The following is a 19,807-nucleotide window of genomic DNA, read 5'->3' on the forward strand; positions in this document are numbered from 1 at the left end:
TGCTGCTGCAGTCGCCATATCTTAGAAAGTGATCGAAAACGCGAGCGAAGCGAGCGCGAAATTTTTTCAGTATAAATAGGCAATTTGATAGACAGTTGTACATTTTTACTTTTAGTATGGAAATCAGTCACATCATTTTATCACGAAAATTGACAGTGCTGCAGCAGCAACGTTGCAACAGAGTACCTAATGCTGCTGCAGTCGCCATATCTTAGAAAGTTATTGAAACGCGAGCGAAGCGAGCGCGAAATTTTTTCGATATAAAAACGCAATTTGATAGATAGTTGTACATTTTTACTTTTAGTATGGAAATCAGACACATCATTTTATCACGAAAATTGACAGTGCTGCAGCAGTAACGTTGCAACAGAGTAATGCTGCTGCAGTCGCTATATCTTAGAAAGTGATCGAAAACGCGAGCGAGGCGAGCGCGAAATTTTTTCAGTATAAATAGGCAATTTGATAGACAGTTGTACATTTTTACTTTTAGTATGGAAATCAGTCACATCATTTTATCACGAAAATTGACAGTGCTGCAGCAGTAACGTTGCAACAGAGTAATGCTGCTGCAGTCGCCATATCTTAGAAAGTTATTGAAACGCGAGCGAAGCGAGCGCGAAAATTTTTCGATATAAAAACGCAATTTGATAGATAGTTGTACATTTTTACTTTTAGTATGGAAATCAGTCACATCATTTTATCACGAAAATTGACAGTGCTACAGCAGTAACGTTGCAACAGAGTAATGCTGCTGCAGTCGCCATATATTAGAAAGTTATTGAAAAAGCGAGCGCGAAAATTTTTCGATATAAAAACGCAATTTGATAGACAGTTGTACATTTTTACTTTTAGTATGGAAATCAGTCACATAATTTTATCCGGAAATTGACAGTGCTGCAGCAGTAACGTTGCAACAGAGTAATGCTGCTGCAGTCGCCATATATTAGAAAGTGATTAAAACGCGAGCGAAGCGAGCGCGAAAATATTTCGATATAAAAACGCAATTTGATAGACAGTTGTACATTTTTACTTTTAGTATGGAAATCAGTCACATCATTTTATCACGAAAATTGACAGTGCTACAGCAGTAACGTTGCAACAGAGTAATGCTGCTGCAGTCGCCATACCTTAGAAAGTAATAGAAAACGCGAGCGAAGCGAGCGCGAAAATTTTTCGATATATTATTAATTTATTATATCAACATAATTATTCAATTATTTTTATTGATATCCGTGTCTTCTAAACTTAGAGTTAATTTGGCAAAATCTTTCCTCGGTGGCTTATTTATGTCACAACGTATTAAATTCAGCTCCATCTGTTAGTTTACCAGGGTACTCAATAGTGGTAGCACATATTTGAAAAAAGTTTGCCCCTCCTTCCTAAGTAGCGCCATAAGATTCAGGGGCAAACTTAAGTCAATCGAGTGTTGTGGCTACCCCCCCTTTTAGGGGTTGAATTTTTATAGCCTATAACCTGGCCGGGGATTTTCTCGACAGATTAGTAAAGTTTTCATCAAAATCCGTTCAGCCGTTTTCACGTGATGCGCGTTCAAATAAACAGACAAACAGATAAACAGATAAACAGACAAACAGACAAAAATTCTAAAAACTTTTGGAACGTGTTCTGTTATCGATTCTAAGTATCCCCAGCCAACTTTTTTTCTAATATCTTCCATGTACAGACTTTCGACCGTCTTCAGCTTTATTATATGTATAGATAGATTATTGTAACCCACAAAGTTCACGGTTGAAGGAATATCCTCAGCACAAAGCGTATCGCATAGGTACGGAAAATCTACAAAACTAACAAGTAATATATATAGGTACTTAACTAAATTAATAAAAGAAAATTGGCCGACTTTCTTCGTTGTTCGTTATAGTTGGGCTGCTATTTGAGATGTTTGTAATGAGATTTCTATCACGGATCATTACCCTGGCACCAGGAACTTACTCCAATTCTGCTAAAACATTGTATCGGTGCATTCAGCATCAATAGTAGCGGATGAAAAAACGCGCCAAAAGTATCTTCTTCTTCTTTCTTGTCGTAACCTCATGGCTGAGGGACGTGACGATTGTGGACACTATTTCACCAGTGATCTCCAAGCCGCTCTGTCCTAGGCCCATGCCCATTGCAAACGCCACATTGCATGCTAGCCTGCAATGTGGCGTTTGCAAAAGTTACTGCTACCCTGGAATACTTTTCCAATTAGAGATAAATCTGTACAGTTCGCGTTCAAAAGTAGAAAAGCATTATAACATACCTCGACGAAAATAAATGTTGCTGTCCGGATTTAGACTTTTGCGGCAGCAACTCAGTCGGCAATAATGTCGCACTGCAATGCCGCTGCAGTAATGCTGGTGTAGTCTGAATTCTAATGGTGCCTTAAGGTATCTGTAAAAGCCGTTCTTCGTTTTGTCATTGACAAATCGGTGAAGATTTAGCTTAGAAGGGACTCTGTTTTGTTTAGGTAATGTTAGCATGCAGGCGAAACGAAAGCCAAGCCCACACGCACGTACCTACTCTTTGTCTTAACTTCCACAGCAATTTCCACCGCCGGCTAAAGCGGCCATTGACTACGTCCGCAGCTTTCTCCGAGACAATGCCTGTAGGAAACGGCCTGAATACGCCCAGGTTTAACATACGGCCTTCTTACGTACATCCGTGTGGATTTAATAGGCCCTTTGCAGTTCAATTAAAGATGGAGACAATACGATTGAATGCAATGGCGCTAGAGTTAGTATGTACAGTCAGCATTTTGTAATAGCTTTAAGTACAAAAAGATGCTAATGTAGACAAAACCAAAAGCCAAGAAGAAGTTAAGTTTGACATCGCACAATAATTATTAAACTACATATTTAGGCACGGCAGTTCAGCTAGATCATAATCCTCTCTTTTAGTTATGTATACATATGTATTTAGTAAACAATAGTTCACACACTTCTCATAGACCTAATACAAAAACCCCAATTACATAATATAATAATTATGTAAGAAGATGACAAAAAGCCTTAAACCTGCATGTTAATATGCCTAGCTATTGTGGCTGGAATAGTAAACCGACAAATAGCGTTAGGTAACGTTAGTACGTGGTTAGACTTAGAGCAGTGTGAGAAAAGCTATGGTAATCTAGTAAGGGCTTTGTTGGATAAAGGTCCGTCGAGGCTTGAGCGGAGCGGGCAGCGCGTAAAGATCAGCAGGACCTTGGTTTGTTAATATTTTTCGAAACATGTAACTAAAATGGCATTCGTGTACATAGGTATTACCTAAGTACGAAGCGAAAACTACACGACAATTAAGTAGGTAATAGTGTAATATAGTTCTGTCGTATTAAAAAACAATAATCTACATCCTGGGCTGAATGTTCCAAGTTCCAACCACTGTTAAAATAATTCTTCCCTCAGCAAAATTTCTTGAAATCAAAGACTGTATTGAATATTCAACTACAAGGACTGTCCCATCTCTCATAAATGGCTTTCGAGAGCTGTTGGTGCTGTTCCATACTCGGTGCATCAGGGAAACCATTAGTACCTAGGGGCTGTCCATAAATTACGTCATCGATTTTTGACGATTTTTGACCCCCCCCCCCCCTATAATCATCCAAAAATCATGCTTCAAATGACCCCATTTCCTCCTACTTCATGCTACCGTCATCCGATGTCCAGACCCCCCCCCCTAATTTGAAATGACGTAATTTATGAATAGCCCCCTATACCTACTGATAGCCTCCGCCAACATTCCCGATACAATGCAATCTTATTCAATCCCATCAGCACCATGAAAGCATCTGTAGTAAAAAAAAAAACTTCTGTTCATTGGTTCCGCTGCTCGCTCCGCGCGCCCACGAAGTCACCTTACCCCTAATGAATGATGACACACGTTTACATAAGAAAGAGGTTTACCGTTCTTGTCCACACGTGCATCGCACGCAACGACCACTCCGTCGCGTGCCATTTCACCCTGATAATTAATTAATTACCAGCTTATTACGACCCGGTTGGTATATATGCTCTAGTTGGTGTGACCGAGCGATCTCGAAGTCCACTGGTCTAGTGTTTGTTATTATACAACAGTGTTATAACTTAATCAGATTGGCTGTTGATTTTGCCAGGATAGTCAGAGCCGGTTGTTTCACACCGATATCGTAAAGTTACGACACTTCTACAGGTACCGTTCGGATCAGCATTCCTGCTGCAGTATTGCGGCGCGACATTACTGCTGACTACATTTATATCGCAAATATTAAAACTCCGGGCAGCAACATCGATTTTGATATTTGTGGCAGTACCGTAAAAAGGGGTGAGTAGGCGCAAAACTGACATTCAAACCTCGATAACATTTTATTTTTACATATGCAAACTGAATGGTGTATATAATAAGTGTTCCGGACGTTTTTATTTTATTTTCGTTAGTTCCATTTCATAACTTTGACGATAAACAGGAAATTCCATCTCACCCCGTAATTAGGGTGAGATGGGTTTTCATACAAAGGTGATTTTGGAAGATTGTTGGATCGATTTTTTTTTTTATTATGAGTATTACTTGGTATTACTAAGTATAGCTCCATTTTAAATTGGAATACATTATTTTTGTAGCAGTAGCCTTAAAATCCCATCTCACCCCCCTTTCATACCTTTTCTCCCCATTCATAACCCAACTCTCCCCGTGAACCCTACTCACCCAGTTTACGGTAACTGCAGTAAATAATGTCGCGCTGCAATAATAATAATAATGCAGCCGATTGCATTGATGCAGGAAACGTCAAAAAAGGTTACTTTATCGAGAAATTTATATTAAATTTAACATTTGCGCCAGTAATGCACCTTTACCTGAATTTGCCAGTAACTTAAAACCGGTTGCCACATCGATATCATAAAGTTACGAGACGTCTAAGTATATCGTTGAATTGTTTAGAAAGATAGGTTGTCTGATATAATCTCAGTTTCTGCGACTACGAAACAAACAGTGAACTATCGCACGGTTCTGTCTTCACCGTTTCCCGTCATTACAGTGTTACAACGTTCACATACCTATTTGACATGTTGCTACCTAATTACCAAAACAAAACATGTGAATTAGACATGTTCAGATAAATATCCAGACAGAATCTCCATACAAAGCCTAGTTGTAGATACCTATGCGATAGATAGTTTTTACTAGGTACCTGCTTTATTTTCTAAAGTAACAAACGATCGAGTGTGTAGATAACATAATAAGTACCTACCTAAAGTGTCATTCTATGGAACTTGCTAACTATGTAAACAAAAGTCACAATTCATCATTCAGAGACAATTTCAATATGGCGGTTTGTTTACATAGTTAGCAAGTTCCATAGAATGACACTTCAAACTTTAGCACGTAAGCTAATTATGCCATCACCTTTTAGTCCTGTTACAAAATACTTACAGGCCTTACAAGCATTAGGTACAAGCTTAGTTTGGGACCAAAATAGTCGAACTCAGGGTCAGGTGTCAGGTTTTCCCTATTTTGTGAAAGCATAAGTACCTACCTACCTAATTGTGTATTTTCCGGCAAGACGTCAATTGTCTATATCTGATAGAGACAGAAATGCACTACACTAGGGTTACCTACAGGCTGTGCTAGGTCCCTTAAAACTCATAGCTTCACCAAGCTACCACAAGCAGCTTAAACTTTACAGTGATCTTTAGCCTCTTTAAAGCCACAGCCGCGCGGTCTCAAAGATCCCACTACTCAATATCCCATAGAGATCGCGGTTGTATAACATATGCTAATGTTATTTCTCTGGAGGAATAACATAAAAAGTAGAACGAACCATTTCGGCGCGCTTGCGACATGCTTTGTCGCGGCGCGGGCCCTTTCGGGGCTGCGGCGACGATTTATGTGGCCCTTTGATATCCATAATTTCACCATTAAATCTTACAAAACGTCTTACACACCATTGTAATACCTAATGTATTCAGCTTTTCGTCTTAAAGTAAAGGAGACTGTGTTGTGTGGTATTTAGGTCATTCCGAGTTGATTTGAACAGCATTTAAAGTAGCTGAGGATACATAGGTATGCCGTGTGCCTACACGACGTATACTTTTCTGCCACCGATGTGGTATAAAAAAACCTAAGTACAAGGAAGTGATTAGACAATCAGCAATTTTGTGCGGGCTAAACCTTTATTATAATATAATGACATAACGTGAGATAGCTTGCAGTCAACTTACGTCGATGAATTTTGTTTCCAGATGGCGCCGTCAGTGCTAGCGCTCATGCTGCTGCTAGCCGTGAGCTCCGCCCGCGAGCAGAGCCGCTGGTCGCGCCAGATCAGCACGTACACCGCCGACATCAGCGACTGGGTGCCGCTGTCCTCGCCCGTAGAGCAGCCCTCGGTCGAGGTGAAGCGACAGGCCGTGGCCGAGCCGCGCATCCTCGCCGAGCCCTTCCCGGGCTTCACGCGCCCCGCCGCCTTCAACCAGGACTTCAGGAACCAACCCCTCTATCAGAACCGCCCACTGTACCTGCAGTCCGTCCCGTCGGTCCCGTCTGCCCCGCAGAACTTCTTGACTGACCAAGGCTTCGGACAGAGCATACGCTTCGGCCTCTCCCAGCCCAACTTCCCGCTGAACCAAGGTTTCGTCTCGCCGCAGTTCAACTACGACACCGTGCCGCAGATCAAGCCCAGGCCGACCGTCCCGGCCAATCCCGTCAAGTTCGAAAGTTTTCCGAAGCCGCTACCTTCGCCGCAAGCGAAACCTTTCCACAATCAGGCGCCGAAGAAGCTCCCACTCCCGCAAGGACCGAAATTCGTTGACGGTTACCAGCTAGAGAACGCGAGCAATGAGTTCGTTTTCAATCAGAAGAAGCCACAATCACTCCAGAAGCTCAAGTTTGAAGGGACCAAGACAGAAACTGTAATCCCTAACAAATCTAAGTTGGAAAGAGAAGAAGTACAGTTACTTTATGTCCCAGTGGAGTCTCTTAAACAAGGCCAATTCAACTTCCGTAATCCGCAAATTCAATACTCTACGCAAGGTCTTCCGAAACAAAACCCTATCAAGCAGCCGTTCGTTAACGACTTCCAAAGACCCGCAAAACCAGCAGAACACGTTAACTTTGGACAAGAATACTTTAATTTCAAACCTAAACTACAAGAATTCGACCAGGTCCCGAAGTTTTCGACCATTTCCACACCGTTCCCGACCGCACCCCCCACTACCCCGCGGCCAAAGAAGTTAAAGCCGCACCAGCCTCCGCTGGCCGTGTTCTTGTCGCAAGAAGCTAAGAAAGGAGCTCAAGTAAAGGTCGGCGACGTTCTTTCTTCTCTGAAGAATGCTAACACAATTGCCGTCTTGGACGCAGTCAACCCATTAAATGCACCCAAAGTTTTTATTGGCCCATCAACCCTGACGCCTCCGGAAAACTTTGTCAAATTCGAATTACCTTACTTGTCGAACATCGAGAACAGTGCTAACAAATTGAGACAGCTACCGTTCTTTGTCGCCCCGCTGAGCTACCACACGCCAGATGGTTTTGCCAAGATTCCTTTCCCCTCTCCTCATGTTGGATCAGTGGTGATCAACTCTCAGATCAAGGACACTTCGCCTGCGACTTCGATGATTCCAGAGGCTGATGTTATTCCTAACTCTTACGTGGCTTCTCCTCCTTCTCAAAAACAGGAACAAAGTCCAGTAACTCAAAAACCCAACTTCAGTTATTATAGCACGGTAGCACCGAAGACCAACGCTCCTACTCGTCAATCTGAATACTATTCGTTCGAACCGCAAACTGTCACTTCTATTAGGCCTTCAAATGAACCAGCCGATAGCATCATTACTGCTCCACCGAAAACTGGCTCATATTTCTTAAATAATGCAGGACAACAGTTCAATCCTAATCAATACGTGGAATACTCACAAGAAAACTACAGCCAAGAGCAAGTCAGGCCGAATATTGTTAGACAATCGGAGGCGACCACTCCAACCACGAGCCATCCTCCCAAGACCACGAGCAGACCGTCCTCCACGTATTCCAGTCAGCTGTTGGAGACGCACAACCCATACTCCATCAACCAGGCTTTCCACTTCAGCACTCCCTTGGATTACAACCACTACATCGATGAGAAGGACAACTACTCGACACAGCCGCAGCAGCAGTTCAAGCCTCTGCCGTCGTCGTCGGCGTCACCCGCACCCACCACCACGAGCACCACACTCAAGCCTGAAGTCGTTACTGAGAAACAGTCATACCAACAAACCCAGCCAAATTACGCTCAGCAAAACTACTCGCCAGAGATTCACTATGAATCCGAAATTCAAAGCTCTAGATTCCCCGCTTATAATTCTAATGAATTCACAACTAAGACTGAGTACAACCGACCGGAGACCGAGAACACGAATAGCTTGGCAACTGTCAACAGCCCGCCCACAGAGACAGACAACAGATACGTCGAAACCCAAGCCCCTGTACGGGATAACTTCGCTGCAGTTAATGAAATACCGGCAACGGCCGCCGATGCTGGCGTGCAGCCCACCAATCCGTCATACAACCAATACTATACTAGCTTCGTCAGTAACGAGAGCCAAGAGAGTTCAACGACCACAACATCCACCACCTCTACGACTACAACCAGGAGGCCTCCTATCAGAACACGTGGACGGCCCCGATACACCACTACCCCAAGAACCAACTCGAACGAATCTAGCACTAAATATACTGCTACACGTAGACCGCTGCGCGAGAGGAGGCCTCTGCCAACCAGATCTAGATATGAACCTAACAAGATCACTACTGAGAAACCTACGAGAAAGCCGGTCGATTCTAATGAAAGCTCAACGAAATCTTCCCCCTACTCCAGCAGAACCAGAACACGAGGACGCGTTCAGTTTAAGCCCTCGGATAGTGACGAAGGACAATACAACAAAAACAGAGCCAGCAGCAAAGAGGAAGACTTGGCGTACCAGAGAGATGTTCTTCACCAAAACTATCCAGTTACTCTAATGGAAAGAGCGAGCACTGCAGACGTTGAAGCCATCACTGAGCCGGCACCTAAATATCAATCCACCAAGAACGTTGAATCGTCGGTTACTTATGATACCGAAAACGCCTACACTTACGAAAGAGCATCTGTGAGCCAACCTAACACTAACTCCGCGTCGAACGAGCACACCTTCCCGTCGCGATCCGAGGTCCGCACGGAGACGCCGTACGTGCCGCACGTGCCTTCCACTCGGGAGGAGTACGTCTATCACTCGAGGAGCAGCTCCGCCCCGGTCGACGCTATTTCATATGATGAGTCTTCACCGGACAATGAAGACATTTATGCAAAACAAACTACTCCAATCCAAAAAGACGCGAGTGTCGAAGTATCTTACGCTACCGAAGCTGTCAGCCCTGTAACCGAGCAGGCTAGCTATTCAGTTACCATCAGACAAGAGACAGCTACTCCAGAAAATGAGGATGCTAAGTTCTTGAGCGAAGAGGCTAACCATGAAGAAGAAGTACAAACGACACCTTCGTACAACAGAGTGCGCGTGCGACCCGGTCTCATCAAACAGTATCACCAATCTTCCACTGAAGCGACGAAGACAAAGGAGAGGAAACATCCTGTACAAGCGATCACTTACAGACCCGCGTTCGACAGACGCCGCACCACCATGCGTATCGAGGAGATTGGTGAGGATTTAAAGACCAAACAAGTCTTCGCCCGCCCTGAAGTTCAAGAGCACAGGCATCCCGTGTACAAACCAGAACCCACGACCGAGCCGCCGGTCACGACCGCCTCGCAGGAGACTTCCACCAAGCGCGGCCAGTTCCGTCGCCGGCGACCCTCCTACACCACTACCTCCACCGAAGCGTCCAGCTCTAAGAAGAGCACTTACGAAGTAAAGAACAGGTTCAGAGGACGACGACCGACCACTGAAAAACCGATGGAGAAAACTGAATCCCAAACCGAGGCGTCTACAACGACTGTTAGAAATACTCTTCACAGCAGATACAGCAACCGACCGCGGCTGTCGGAAAGATACAATAAGAAACAGGAAACTGAAGATCAAGATCAGGAGCCCAACTACTCCATCAACAGGCCAAAATTCGCGGAACCCGACACAGTTGAATGGTCAGCAGATTCTTTCAAACCTTACAACCCTAATGATATCATCGATGACAGGAAAGACTCCACAGCCGGATTGCGAAGCGATGTCGATGGCGATGGCGAACTGGACATCATAACAGCTAGAAACGAGTACGACGATATTCTAATTTCTGTAACACCAGCGACTAACAGGCTGAACAAGAAGATACCCGATATTCCTCCTACTCTGGAGGCCTTGGTTGAACAAAGCAAAGTGACCAAGAGCGACTCACCTGACGCAATGTCCACATTCGAGAGCATGTTAGAGGAAGTGATGAAGAGTTTAGAAGAGCAGGACGAGGATGAGTACTCGAGTAACGTGATGAAACACAAGGGCGGGGAGATCGGGGAGATCCCGCCGGAGAGGATCATCTCGTCGGGAGACAACGCGAAGCCGAGCACGCCGGAGGAGACCACGACCATCGAGCCCACTGGAGAGTCTAGCGTTCTTAGTGAGGTAAGGACACCAGGATTGATTTATAAAAAAATATCTTCATTTAATTTAACCCGGGACCGGGGATTCATATTGATATAGAATCAATTGGCAACCTATGCTTATCTGTCTGCCAATCCAATTTTGGACATACAAATGATTGGTTATTTCGCTTTCTCTATCTCCAAAAACATCTTCTTTCACAGCGATATCCTCTTTTTTGAGACGTCCTTACTGATCCATCCATTGTGTGGTTCCAGGAGGACAATGACCGCAAGAGCCGCCGGCGCGGGTTCTGGAAGAAAGTGGCGGTGCGCCCCGCCACCACCGAGACCATCGAGGCCGCCGAATCCCAGCACTACGCGCACGCCGTCAACCGCCTCGCACCGCCCACCGGCAAGACCGCCCACGACAAAGTCACGCCCGCCATGATCACCACCTACAAACCCACCTTCAACATCAAAGACATCTTCACAGACGACTCCATAGACGAGCTCCCCACTGTAGACATCCCCAAAATTAACGTACCAGAAACAACACCTCTAGCGACCACAGAAAACATCCTACAAAAAGAAACTCCAACGGAATTGTCCCCAGGCGACTTAGATCTCGGAACCGGATCCCCGGACCCGACGGTCGCTGAGCCCATGACTACTGAAGCCTCGACTGAAACCAACATCGACAGGAACGACGGCTTCAGCTTCATGGACTATTTGTTCGGAGCCACCGCTGATGACAATGACGACAAGAAAGTCACTAAAGCGACGGAGATAGAAGATACTACAGAGCCAGCCAAAATTAGGATAACTACGACGGAAAGCAATGTCATACCTGAAGAGATCACCGCTGTCGCAGACAGCGATGACACTGCTGAAACAGTCACAGAATTTACAGAAATCAAAAAGTCAAACGTTACCGAGCCGGTGACGGAAGTACAGAGGGTAGTGACGGAGCCACAGAGGGTAGTGACGGAGCCACAGAGGGTAGTGACGGAGCCACAGAGGGTAGTGACGGAGCCGGCGCCAGAGTCCTCATCCGTGTCGGGCTTCATGGACCCGGCGGCCGTCGTCAGCACCTCCATGTCCACCGAGGTCTCCCACGAGACCGAGATCTGCTTCAGAGGAAAATGCATAAAGACCAACAAAGACCTCTTATAAACCAGAATAAGATTAGATGTGGTGCTAAAGACTGTGTTCAAAATATAGTGGAATATCAATTAGTGAATTGCTGAACATTTTAATTAAGTCGAGTTACTAAATGATCTTACCTTAATTTATTAGTGTATATTTAATGTCTCTGGTGAGATTTTGTAAATAGTTTAGAATCGCTCTTTACTTGATTTCACCATTTTATGCCTACAGTAGGTAGTGTAAGAGTATTTCTTAATTTTTGTGGCCACAAGAATTGAGTTCTGCGATGTGTATATGTTATTGACAGTTAATGTTAAGATCACATTTAGTGTTTTTTTACTTTTTGTATTATAAATATTTCGACTGAGAATATTTTTGTAACCATAATTTAAGGAATAGAATTACTTGTTACTATTTATTTCTTCTTATTATTTGTACACACTTAAAAAAGGGCATTTTGTGAGTATGTTTAACTTTGTTAAACCATATACCTAGTAACATGCTACTATGTACCTATTTCCCAAAGCCAACTTAATAAATAAATAAATAATTTTACCTATTGTACTTGATGCTTCACACTCACCAATGTTACTGCCTAAAGTGTAATTTTGTATTAAAAACGAAAATAAAATAAATAAAATTAAAAAACATTGTATTATTTAGCTATTACATCTATTATTATATCAGAATACTATCCTAAACCTAAGAATATTATCCTTAACACAACAGATTTATAGGAAAAACAAATTACAATAGGAAACTAAACTATTACTTATGTAAATTGGTAGATAACAACACATGACTGCCTTGGCTCGATAACCTACTGCACTGTTCTGTTCTCATCTTAGATCACCAAAATGATATAAGCACAATATTAATAAAGATAGGGTTGTTTCCTGTATTTAAAATAAATTATTTCACACCATGCACGAAAAAACATAGCGAGCATGTATATTTTGACACAATTTCAATTTAATAATTTGGATAGAACTAAAAACAATTACTGTGACATCACTATAGCAGTTTTCATATAAATTGTTCTGACTGTTCTAAAAAAGAAACTGATTTGACTAGTAGGAGAATAGGGTAATTCGCCAGTAACTGGCCACTGTTAGTAATTGGCCACCCTAAACTATAAATGAATTCTATTTACCTATAAACAGAATTCATTTCCCTGGGTCCTCGCGCCCCGCGCGGGGGCACAGCCGGGATTGACGCCAGGATGATGATGATAAACAGAATTCATTTCAGTATAAGGTATTGAAAGCTGGCCAGTTACCTTGGTGAATTACCCTACCCTATTTATTGAGAACATGAAAATGGAAGTTTGTTCGGGAAATCAATAAAAAGCAGATTGGAAATAAATTAAGCTAGATACCCGAATTACTAATCCTTTACAGACGAAGTCACAGGTCACAGGCAAAAGCTAGTAAAGTCCATGAAGTGCTGTATTTATTTGTTATGAAACAACACTTAATAAATATGATGATTCATGGATGGTTGCCAGTTTTTGTAAATCATTGTAAACAGCCAAATGTCTCTTTCCAAAGATCAATGTGCCAATGTATCCCCGGGTACTGGGTACTTATATACTATATGCTACATTATGTTAACAAAATATTATGGAATATACTGGGCATAAACAGAGTGATGCCAACTTGCAAGCTTCACGGCATCGCTCACAGATAAACCTCAACAATCAAATAAAATATTTCTCTGTCAATTTTACTGGATTGCCCAGTCACTTATTTGATTTATTGTCCAATTTCCACTTAGCACACACTTCACTCAATCACTTGACACTCGTCGTCGTCCACAAACCCTCCATTCATTGCGTCATTGAGAATATCGTTCTTTTTCTTCCTTAGTTCATTGTCAATGAACATTCTCCGCTCCTCCCGCATTCTCCTCTCGGCCACCTTCTCGGGCGTCGGCCTCTCAACTATACCTTTAGTAAATGTGTAGATAACTGTCGACAAATCCCCGTCGATGAAAGCTAAATTAATACTAGGTCCGGTCTCAATTGTACACAAATTCTGCTGCAAAACACCAATAAACTCCATATTAACATTTTCATGCGTAGGCACGGGCACGTATATGTTCATTTTATCCCGTTTACTAGGCCTGGCGACTATATATAAAGCGTCTACGTCTTTATTGTAACAGTATTCGGTGTCGTACATAAGTTTTACGTCCACTAAGTATACGTAGAGGTGGTAAGCCATTGATATTTTTAAGTCAGAGCTGCAGCCAAGGGTGCGCATGTCTTCTCTTATTTTCGCTTCAATATCCATCATTTACTTTAAGAAATAAGAACTTTTGTGTTAATATGAAACAGGAAAACAGAAAACATAACCTCAGGCAGGTTAAACGGGTGACACTGACAGATGTCTCTTTCTTTTTGCGTTTTGTTATGCAAAGACTGAAAGGGTGTTTCGGTGTTTCGCAATTGTAATAATGAGTTATCTAAATTTAAACAAGTAATGATGATAAGGACTACATTTTAATTGTAACTATGTCAATATCTGACTTTATAATAAAATACCTAAAGCCTGCAACCAAATTCTGTCGAAATAATAATATTGTTGTAAGAGTCAACAAAACTCAAATTCTAGCAACATAACAGTTTGAGCTGTCTGCCGTCAAATCAATTAGTTCGTTTTCTTCCTAGCGAAAGTTTTCACATTTTTAATGAATTAAAAGTATAGACAAATTGTTGAATATTTAGTGTTTATAATGAAGTGCTATTGTAAACCATTGTAAGTTTATTTTATAGTAAATTTGTGCGTTACATATTATTTTGCAAGTGTTTCGCGAGTTCGATACAATGTCGAAGTTTGCAACGAAATAATATTAAATCAAGTTATTCTAAAGTTTAAAGAGAAAGACCGATCCAAATTAAACAAGGTAAGGTTCAACAAAAAGTTATTTGTTTAGTTCTTAGCTTTGTACATTAAAGTTAAGTTTATAATATTTTTGTAATAATAAGCGAAAATATTTTACGTAAGCACTGCCATCTAACGGCAAGTAGTAAAAGCTTAGTAGCTTAATTAAGGCGCTACCTGGTGTCAAGCAGCTGAAATAATTCGCCTTCAATAAGACTACTGTAGTTAGCCTTATCTTGCTTCTACGGCGCTACTAATAGTTCAGAGCCTGACCGCTAGGTGTTGCTTGTTACAGTAGAAAATGTAGAAATAGGCTAGACGTAACATACTACACAATTGCTAAGATTTTTGTACATACATTTATTTAGTTTTATTGCTTAGAAAAAGGCCTAGTGAGCGCAAAATTCCTAAATACATGTATTAAATAAATAACGGTCACTTAATTATTGATTTTAGTTGCGAATATAGTGTTACAGTTAGCTAGTAATAAAGGAAATAATCTGTTATTGTCTTGAATAAAGCTTTTGATAATGCCATGGATATATAAGTAAGCTTACTTATTTCTCTTTAGGCCCACTTGCACCATTCCACTAACCCGGGGTTAATCGGTTAAACCGTTAACCAAGTGTCAAATTATACTGGTAACCATGGTAACTCCATGGTTTAACCAGTTAACCCTGGGTTAGTGAATGGTGCAAGTGGCCCTAACTATGGTAAAGCGGGTCTAAAGTATTCTAGAAAGGTCACGTGATTAGAAAAAATGGTTGTTAAAAATGAAGCATAATTTCGACATGATTGCCAACTGTCAGGATGGCCGAGCGGTCTAAGGCGCCAGACTCAAGGTTACCTTGCCTACAATGTAGGTGTTTGAGCTGTTCTGGTCCTCTCTGAGGGCGTGGGTTCGAATCCCACTTCTGACAATATGTTTTGCTATGGTAAATTTTATTTTTTAATCTCATCAAATGCTTTGCTTTTATACCATTCCTTGGCTTTGTGCTTTTCTTTTAGACGCTTCTGCTTGTATGCTGTATTTTTTTTTCTATTAATATTAAAACGATAATTGCTAATACAATTTAATAAATATTAGTTATATTTTATTAGTGCAAATGTGGGTCATTGCCCTTGTAAACTGACTTGCGAAATAAATATGTAAGTCGAATGCGACTACTTTCGTTTAGGTTTAGTAAAAATAGTGCTAGCAACAGTAAAACAACGCGAAATAAAATGGCAACAAAAAGCCAACGACACGAGGTGTTCCCAGGCGGTCACCCATCCAAGTACTGACCTCGCCCGACGTTGCTTAACTTCGGTGATCGGACGAGAACCGGTGTATTCAACGTGGTATGGACGTTGGCGAAGGGAGAGGCAAATGTTTTCATCCATATATCATTTATGACGTCATTTGCAAAAAAAATCGTTATTATACAACAAGTTACCTACACTTTGTTTGCCATAAAGTTTTAAGTCATAATGTATTGTTTGTCATATTATCGTTAGTCAAGTCATAAAACTGAAACCGTTAACTTTTCAGGATTTTCGCAAGGTTATTCTGTAGATAGGTTAGGTTAGGTCTGTTTTATGGCAATCCTGAAAAGTTACGCGTTTCTGAGAAAAATCAATTATGACTAACGAAAATTCGGACAAAAAATACATTATGACTCAAAACTATTTGGGAAACAATAGAGACCCGGTTATTAATTAGCAAGGTGCAAAATCGCTGGAGGAAGAACTGGCGCTGAATCGCTGATTATCACTAATAAACGTAATGCTATGGGATGTCCCACATTAAGTAATGCTAGCGGCGAACTAATTTGACTTCACGACATTTATGTAGAAAAGAACAAAATAAGGGCCGCACTCATCGTGCACCTATCGAAGTGTAAAAAAACTCAATCAAAATCGATCCGTCCGACTTAGAGTAGCAAAAAAGCCAACGACACGAGGTGTTCCCAGGCGGTCACCCATCCAAGTACTGACCTCGCCCGACGTTGCTTAACTTCGGTGATCGGACGAGAACCGGTGTATTCAACGTGGTATGGACGTTGGCGACGGGAGAGGCAAATGTTTTCATCCATATATGATTTATGTCGTCATTCTGTAGTCAACTAGGAACCTTTGATATTGTCTATTCATATATATTTTCTACTCCCGTAATTTTATTTGTCATTTAAAGGGTTGTGCACACACCTTTAAAACCCTACCTTATAGTTGTCAAGAAAAGTCTTTAGTCTATTCCCCAAAAAAGAATTTGTGCATATTTGTGTATCTTTTTGGCGATTTTACATGACCACTTATTTTATTTTATTTATAAATTTAATTCAGGCAACAAGGCCCATATTACAAATACCTTACAGACTAACATACATACGTATTGTATAAACTTAAAACTAAACACTATTTACACTTAAAAAATATTGAATGAAATACAGTGTTGCCAACCTTATTTTAAATGTCATCTCTGACAAATAAGTGAACTATAGTCATTTTTTTTATTTCATTCATTCTTTTCCCGCCCGTAGCCTCCATTTTTGCTACTTTTTGAATTAAAAATATTTATTAAATTTACAATTTTATTTCAAAGTAAGTGCTTGGTCGTAGAAAAAGTATTGTATGCAACGTTGTTTAACTGAGTCAAAAAATACTCGTGGCGTCTTTATAACAATTTTCCGCTTCGGCTCAAATTGTTACTCACGCCACTCGCCTTTTTGTCCGTCTGTCCGTCCGCGGCTTTGCTCGGTGGTCGTTAGTGCTGGTTGCTGCTAGAAAACTGCAAGAAATGTAGTTTAAGCTAAAAGGATTTAAAAATGCAAAAAGAGTATTCCCGTACCGGGAATCGAACCCGAGCCTCCTGGGTGAAAGCCAGGTATCCTAGCCACTAGACCATACGGGAGATGGTAATGCGAGCAAAATTACGGTTCTTATTATAATTGTTATTGTTGCTGTAATCTGGACGCATATGCGCCGCGATATCCTTAGGCCCCGTGTATGAAATATAGAGGGCAGCATAGGAGCCGTCAGATTTTTGGCGCGAGGCGTAATAAATGTGTCGTTTATGCTTCCGATGTAACCCACAAGATGGCAGAACCTACTATGCACAAGGAAACGTATCGACGATCGAGAACGGTAAATGGTAGCAGCCGTAGCAGTCCCTTTGGCAATGTACATATGTTTCCGATTCAGGCCACGAGAAGGCAGACCCTCCAACGCGCACGGTCCTTATACTTACTCAACGGCTGGCCGGAGATTGCTCAAAACCGAGACAGATGGAGGGAGATCGAGGGGGGAGGCCTTTGGGCAGCACAATATATTATGGGTGGAATAAATAAGACATCAAAACTTGTCCCGAAAAAAATAATGTAATTTTCCAGCGAGGAACTATACACTTTGGTAACTCGGAGGAAGATCTTTTAGGACATACCGTGAAATTGAACAGAATAGAGAATCTATCCACAAAAGAAACGATAACAAAATAAAAATCGAGCCCTTTATAAAAACTTACGTTTCCAATACATAATTGTTACTAACTGGACCCCCCCCCCCCCCATCTGTGTATAATATCCGCCCCAAAAATATCTGAACACGCATTATAGCGCCTTGACAATATTCGAGTGAAATCTACCAATTTTACTTACAGAAAAAAACTTGTAAATAAGATTATTTCCTTGTTTATACGAGTAGCTAATATTACGCGTCGTGATAGTAGATCGATGATACAATCACTTTTTTTTTTTAAGGTTTGAAAGATAAGTGTCCAAGATAATAAATCAACTAATTAATTCAAGTACCATTTGTTATTATATTATTTATTATTGTTAATTATCCTTTTATCACGCTAAATTCAAGTGCTAGTTAATCGCCAGAGGGTTTTGCAAGTGTTACGCAATTTGGGCGGTGCCACCATCGCCTCCGTGGCGCAATTGGTTAGCGCGTTCGGCTGTTAACCGAAAGGTTGGTGGTTCGAGCCCACCCGGGGGCGTTACTTTTTGCATATTGTTCGAACGTTACTAATTTTATTTTTTACTTGTTTTTTTGATCTAACCAAAAAAAAGTCATATTGCTTTGTAATTTATTTTTGATGAGTTCTATTTATCTATTCAAATAACGGTAATATAACCTAGAGTATTTTAGTTAGGAATAAATACCTCTAGTCTCGTACAACATATATCATAAAATAATAAGTTTGAAACAAATGTGAAGTAGTGCACCTACACAGTGCATTTGCATTGCTCTTATGCTCTTTGAAATCTTTGAACACGAGCTTCAACAAGATAACAAGGTATGATTCACCTTTCACTTACAAAATATTCTGCGCTTTATGCTAAAGGGATAAAGTTCGAATTACATTATTTACTCCTACGTGCAGTTGAACAGAATTTATTCTTTTGTTATCCCATAACTTTACAAATGTTCCCACAAATTGCTGTTTCAATTATTGATCAAGCTTCAAGTCAAGGCCAATGTTTAAGAACACTGTTTTCACCGACTCTCACATCGGGGATATAGCTCAGTGGTAGAGCATTCGACTGCAGATCGAGAGGTCCCCGGTTCAAACCCGGGTGTCCCCTGGCTAATTGCCTTTTTGCCAGATTTGATTTAAATCTAAGTGCTGAGTTGGGCATTTTTTATTTATTTTGGCATTTTACTCATTGCGAGTAATCTTGTAACCTCTTGAAACCAGTCCGGATCTTTTCGCTTTATTATGTTAATATTTTCTATATTATATATATTTTTTTGTTTTTTACGTCATAGTTCCACCGATGGACTGTAAAGAGTGTTGCTGTGAGGTACTTTACACTACAGCTGTAACCCCCTCGTTCACCCTACATTTTAATGAGCACTGGCAAGCACTGGAAATGGCCAAATAGTTCCTACTTCATTTCATACCAACATTTTTTTGGCTCTTTGTCCGTATCGATATTTTCAGACGTAACTGTACCGCCTTTTAGCTTAGGAGGGCAGAATCTGATGTATGAACGACATCCATCTAATGAACTTATGAATGAACCTATAACACCCCACAACAAGTAATAGTAAAATTCGCACCATTTGCCATGGCAGTCGTGGCCGAGTGGTTAAGGCGTCTGACTCGAAATCAGATTCCCTCTGGGAGCGTAGGTTCGAATCCTACCGGCTGCGAAACTTTTTACTTTTTTAATAAGTATTTTGTTTTACTTGCATAGGAATTTTTTCATCTTAAACAATTACACAGAAAGTAACTATTAATCAAACCCGTTCTTTATCGTTCGTGGGGTTTTTTTTTCTT

The 19,807-nt window shown here is 41.2% G+C and overlaps 2 protein-coding genes and 7 non-coding genes across 10 annotated transcripts in view; 5 read left to right on the forward strand and 4 right to left on the reverse strand.

Annotated features, from left to right (window-relative positions):
- LOC134801478 (mucin-2-like) overlaps positions 1 to 12,307 on the forward strand; it is a 73,352-nt gene extending 61,045 nt beyond the window's left edge. The window contains exons 2-4 of one of the 2 annotated variants that reach the window (XM_063774089.1): positions 6,213 to 10,553; positions 10,790 to 11,461; positions 11,504 to 12,307. In XM_063774089.1, coding sequence (XP_063630159.1) covers positions 6,213 to 10,553; positions 10,790 to 11,461; positions 11,504 to 11,686 — 5,196 coding nt within the window. In that variant the 3' untranslated portion in view covers positions 11,687 to 12,307. The remainder of the gene's footprint in view (positions 1 to 6,212; positions 10,554 to 10,789; positions 11,462 to 11,503) is intronic. The other variant, XM_063774096.1, reaches the window with a different exon arrangement.
- Positions 12,308 to 12,488: 181 nt separating this feature from the next.
- Positions 12,489 to 14,026, reverse strand: LOC134801494 (uncharacterized). Its single transcript, XM_063774108.1, has one exon. It carries the CDS (start codon positions 13,954 to 13,956, stop codon positions 13,444 to 13,446), a length of 513 nt encoding a protein of 170 aa, XP_063630178.1. The 5' UTR covers positions 13,957 to 14,026; the 3' UTR covers positions 12,489 to 13,443.
- Positions 14,027 to 15,348: 1,322 nt separating this feature from the next.
- On the forward strand, positions 15,349 to 15,464 carry Trnal-caa (transfer RNA leucine (anticodon CAA)). Its single transcript has 2 exons — positions 15,349 to 15,386; positions 15,420 to 15,464. It is a non-coding gene; the product is annotated as a tRNA-Leu (tRNA).
- A 316-nt stretch (positions 15,465 to 15,780) lies between these two features.
- Positions 15,781 to 15,899, reverse strand: LOC134806172 (5S ribosomal RNA). Its single transcript, XR_010146469.1, has one exon. It is a non-coding gene; the product is annotated as a 5S ribosomal RNA (ribosomal RNA).
- Positions 15,900 to 16,472: 573 nt separating this feature from the next.
- On the reverse strand, positions 16,473 to 16,591 carry LOC134806183 (5S ribosomal RNA). The gene has a single exon (XR_010146479.1). It is a non-coding gene; the product is annotated as a 5S ribosomal RNA (ribosomal RNA).
- A 771-nt stretch (positions 16,592 to 17,362) lies between these two features.
- Trnae-uuc (transfer RNA glutamic acid (anticodon UUC)) lies at positions 17,363 to 17,434 on the reverse strand. The gene has a single exon. It is a non-coding gene; the product is annotated as a tRNA-Glu (tRNA).
- A 1,012-nt stretch (positions 17,435 to 18,446) lies between these two features.
- Trnan-guu (transfer RNA asparagine (anticodon GUU)) lies at positions 18,447 to 18,520 on the forward strand. Its single transcript has one exon. It is a non-coding gene; the product is annotated as a tRNA-Asn (tRNA).
- A 517-nt stretch (positions 18,521 to 19,037) lies between these two features.
- On the forward strand, positions 19,038 to 19,109 carry Trnac-gca (transfer RNA cysteine (anticodon GCA)). Its single transcript has one exon. It is a non-coding gene; the product is annotated as a tRNA-Cys (tRNA).
- Positions 19,110 to 19,598: 489 nt separating this feature from the next.
- Positions 19,599 to 19,680, forward strand: Trnas-cga (transfer RNA serine (anticodon CGA)). The gene has a single exon. It is a non-coding gene; the product is annotated as a tRNA-Ser (tRNA).
- The last annotated feature ends 127 nt before the right edge of the window (positions 19,681 to 19,807 follow it).

This window comes from Cydia splendana, chromosome 2 (assembly GCF_910591565.1).
Source record: "Cydia splendana chromosome 2, ilCydSple1.2, whole genome shotgun sequence".
Taxonomy (NCBI): domain Eukaryota; kingdom Metazoa; phylum Arthropoda; class Insecta; order Lepidoptera; family Tortricidae; genus Cydia; species Cydia splendana.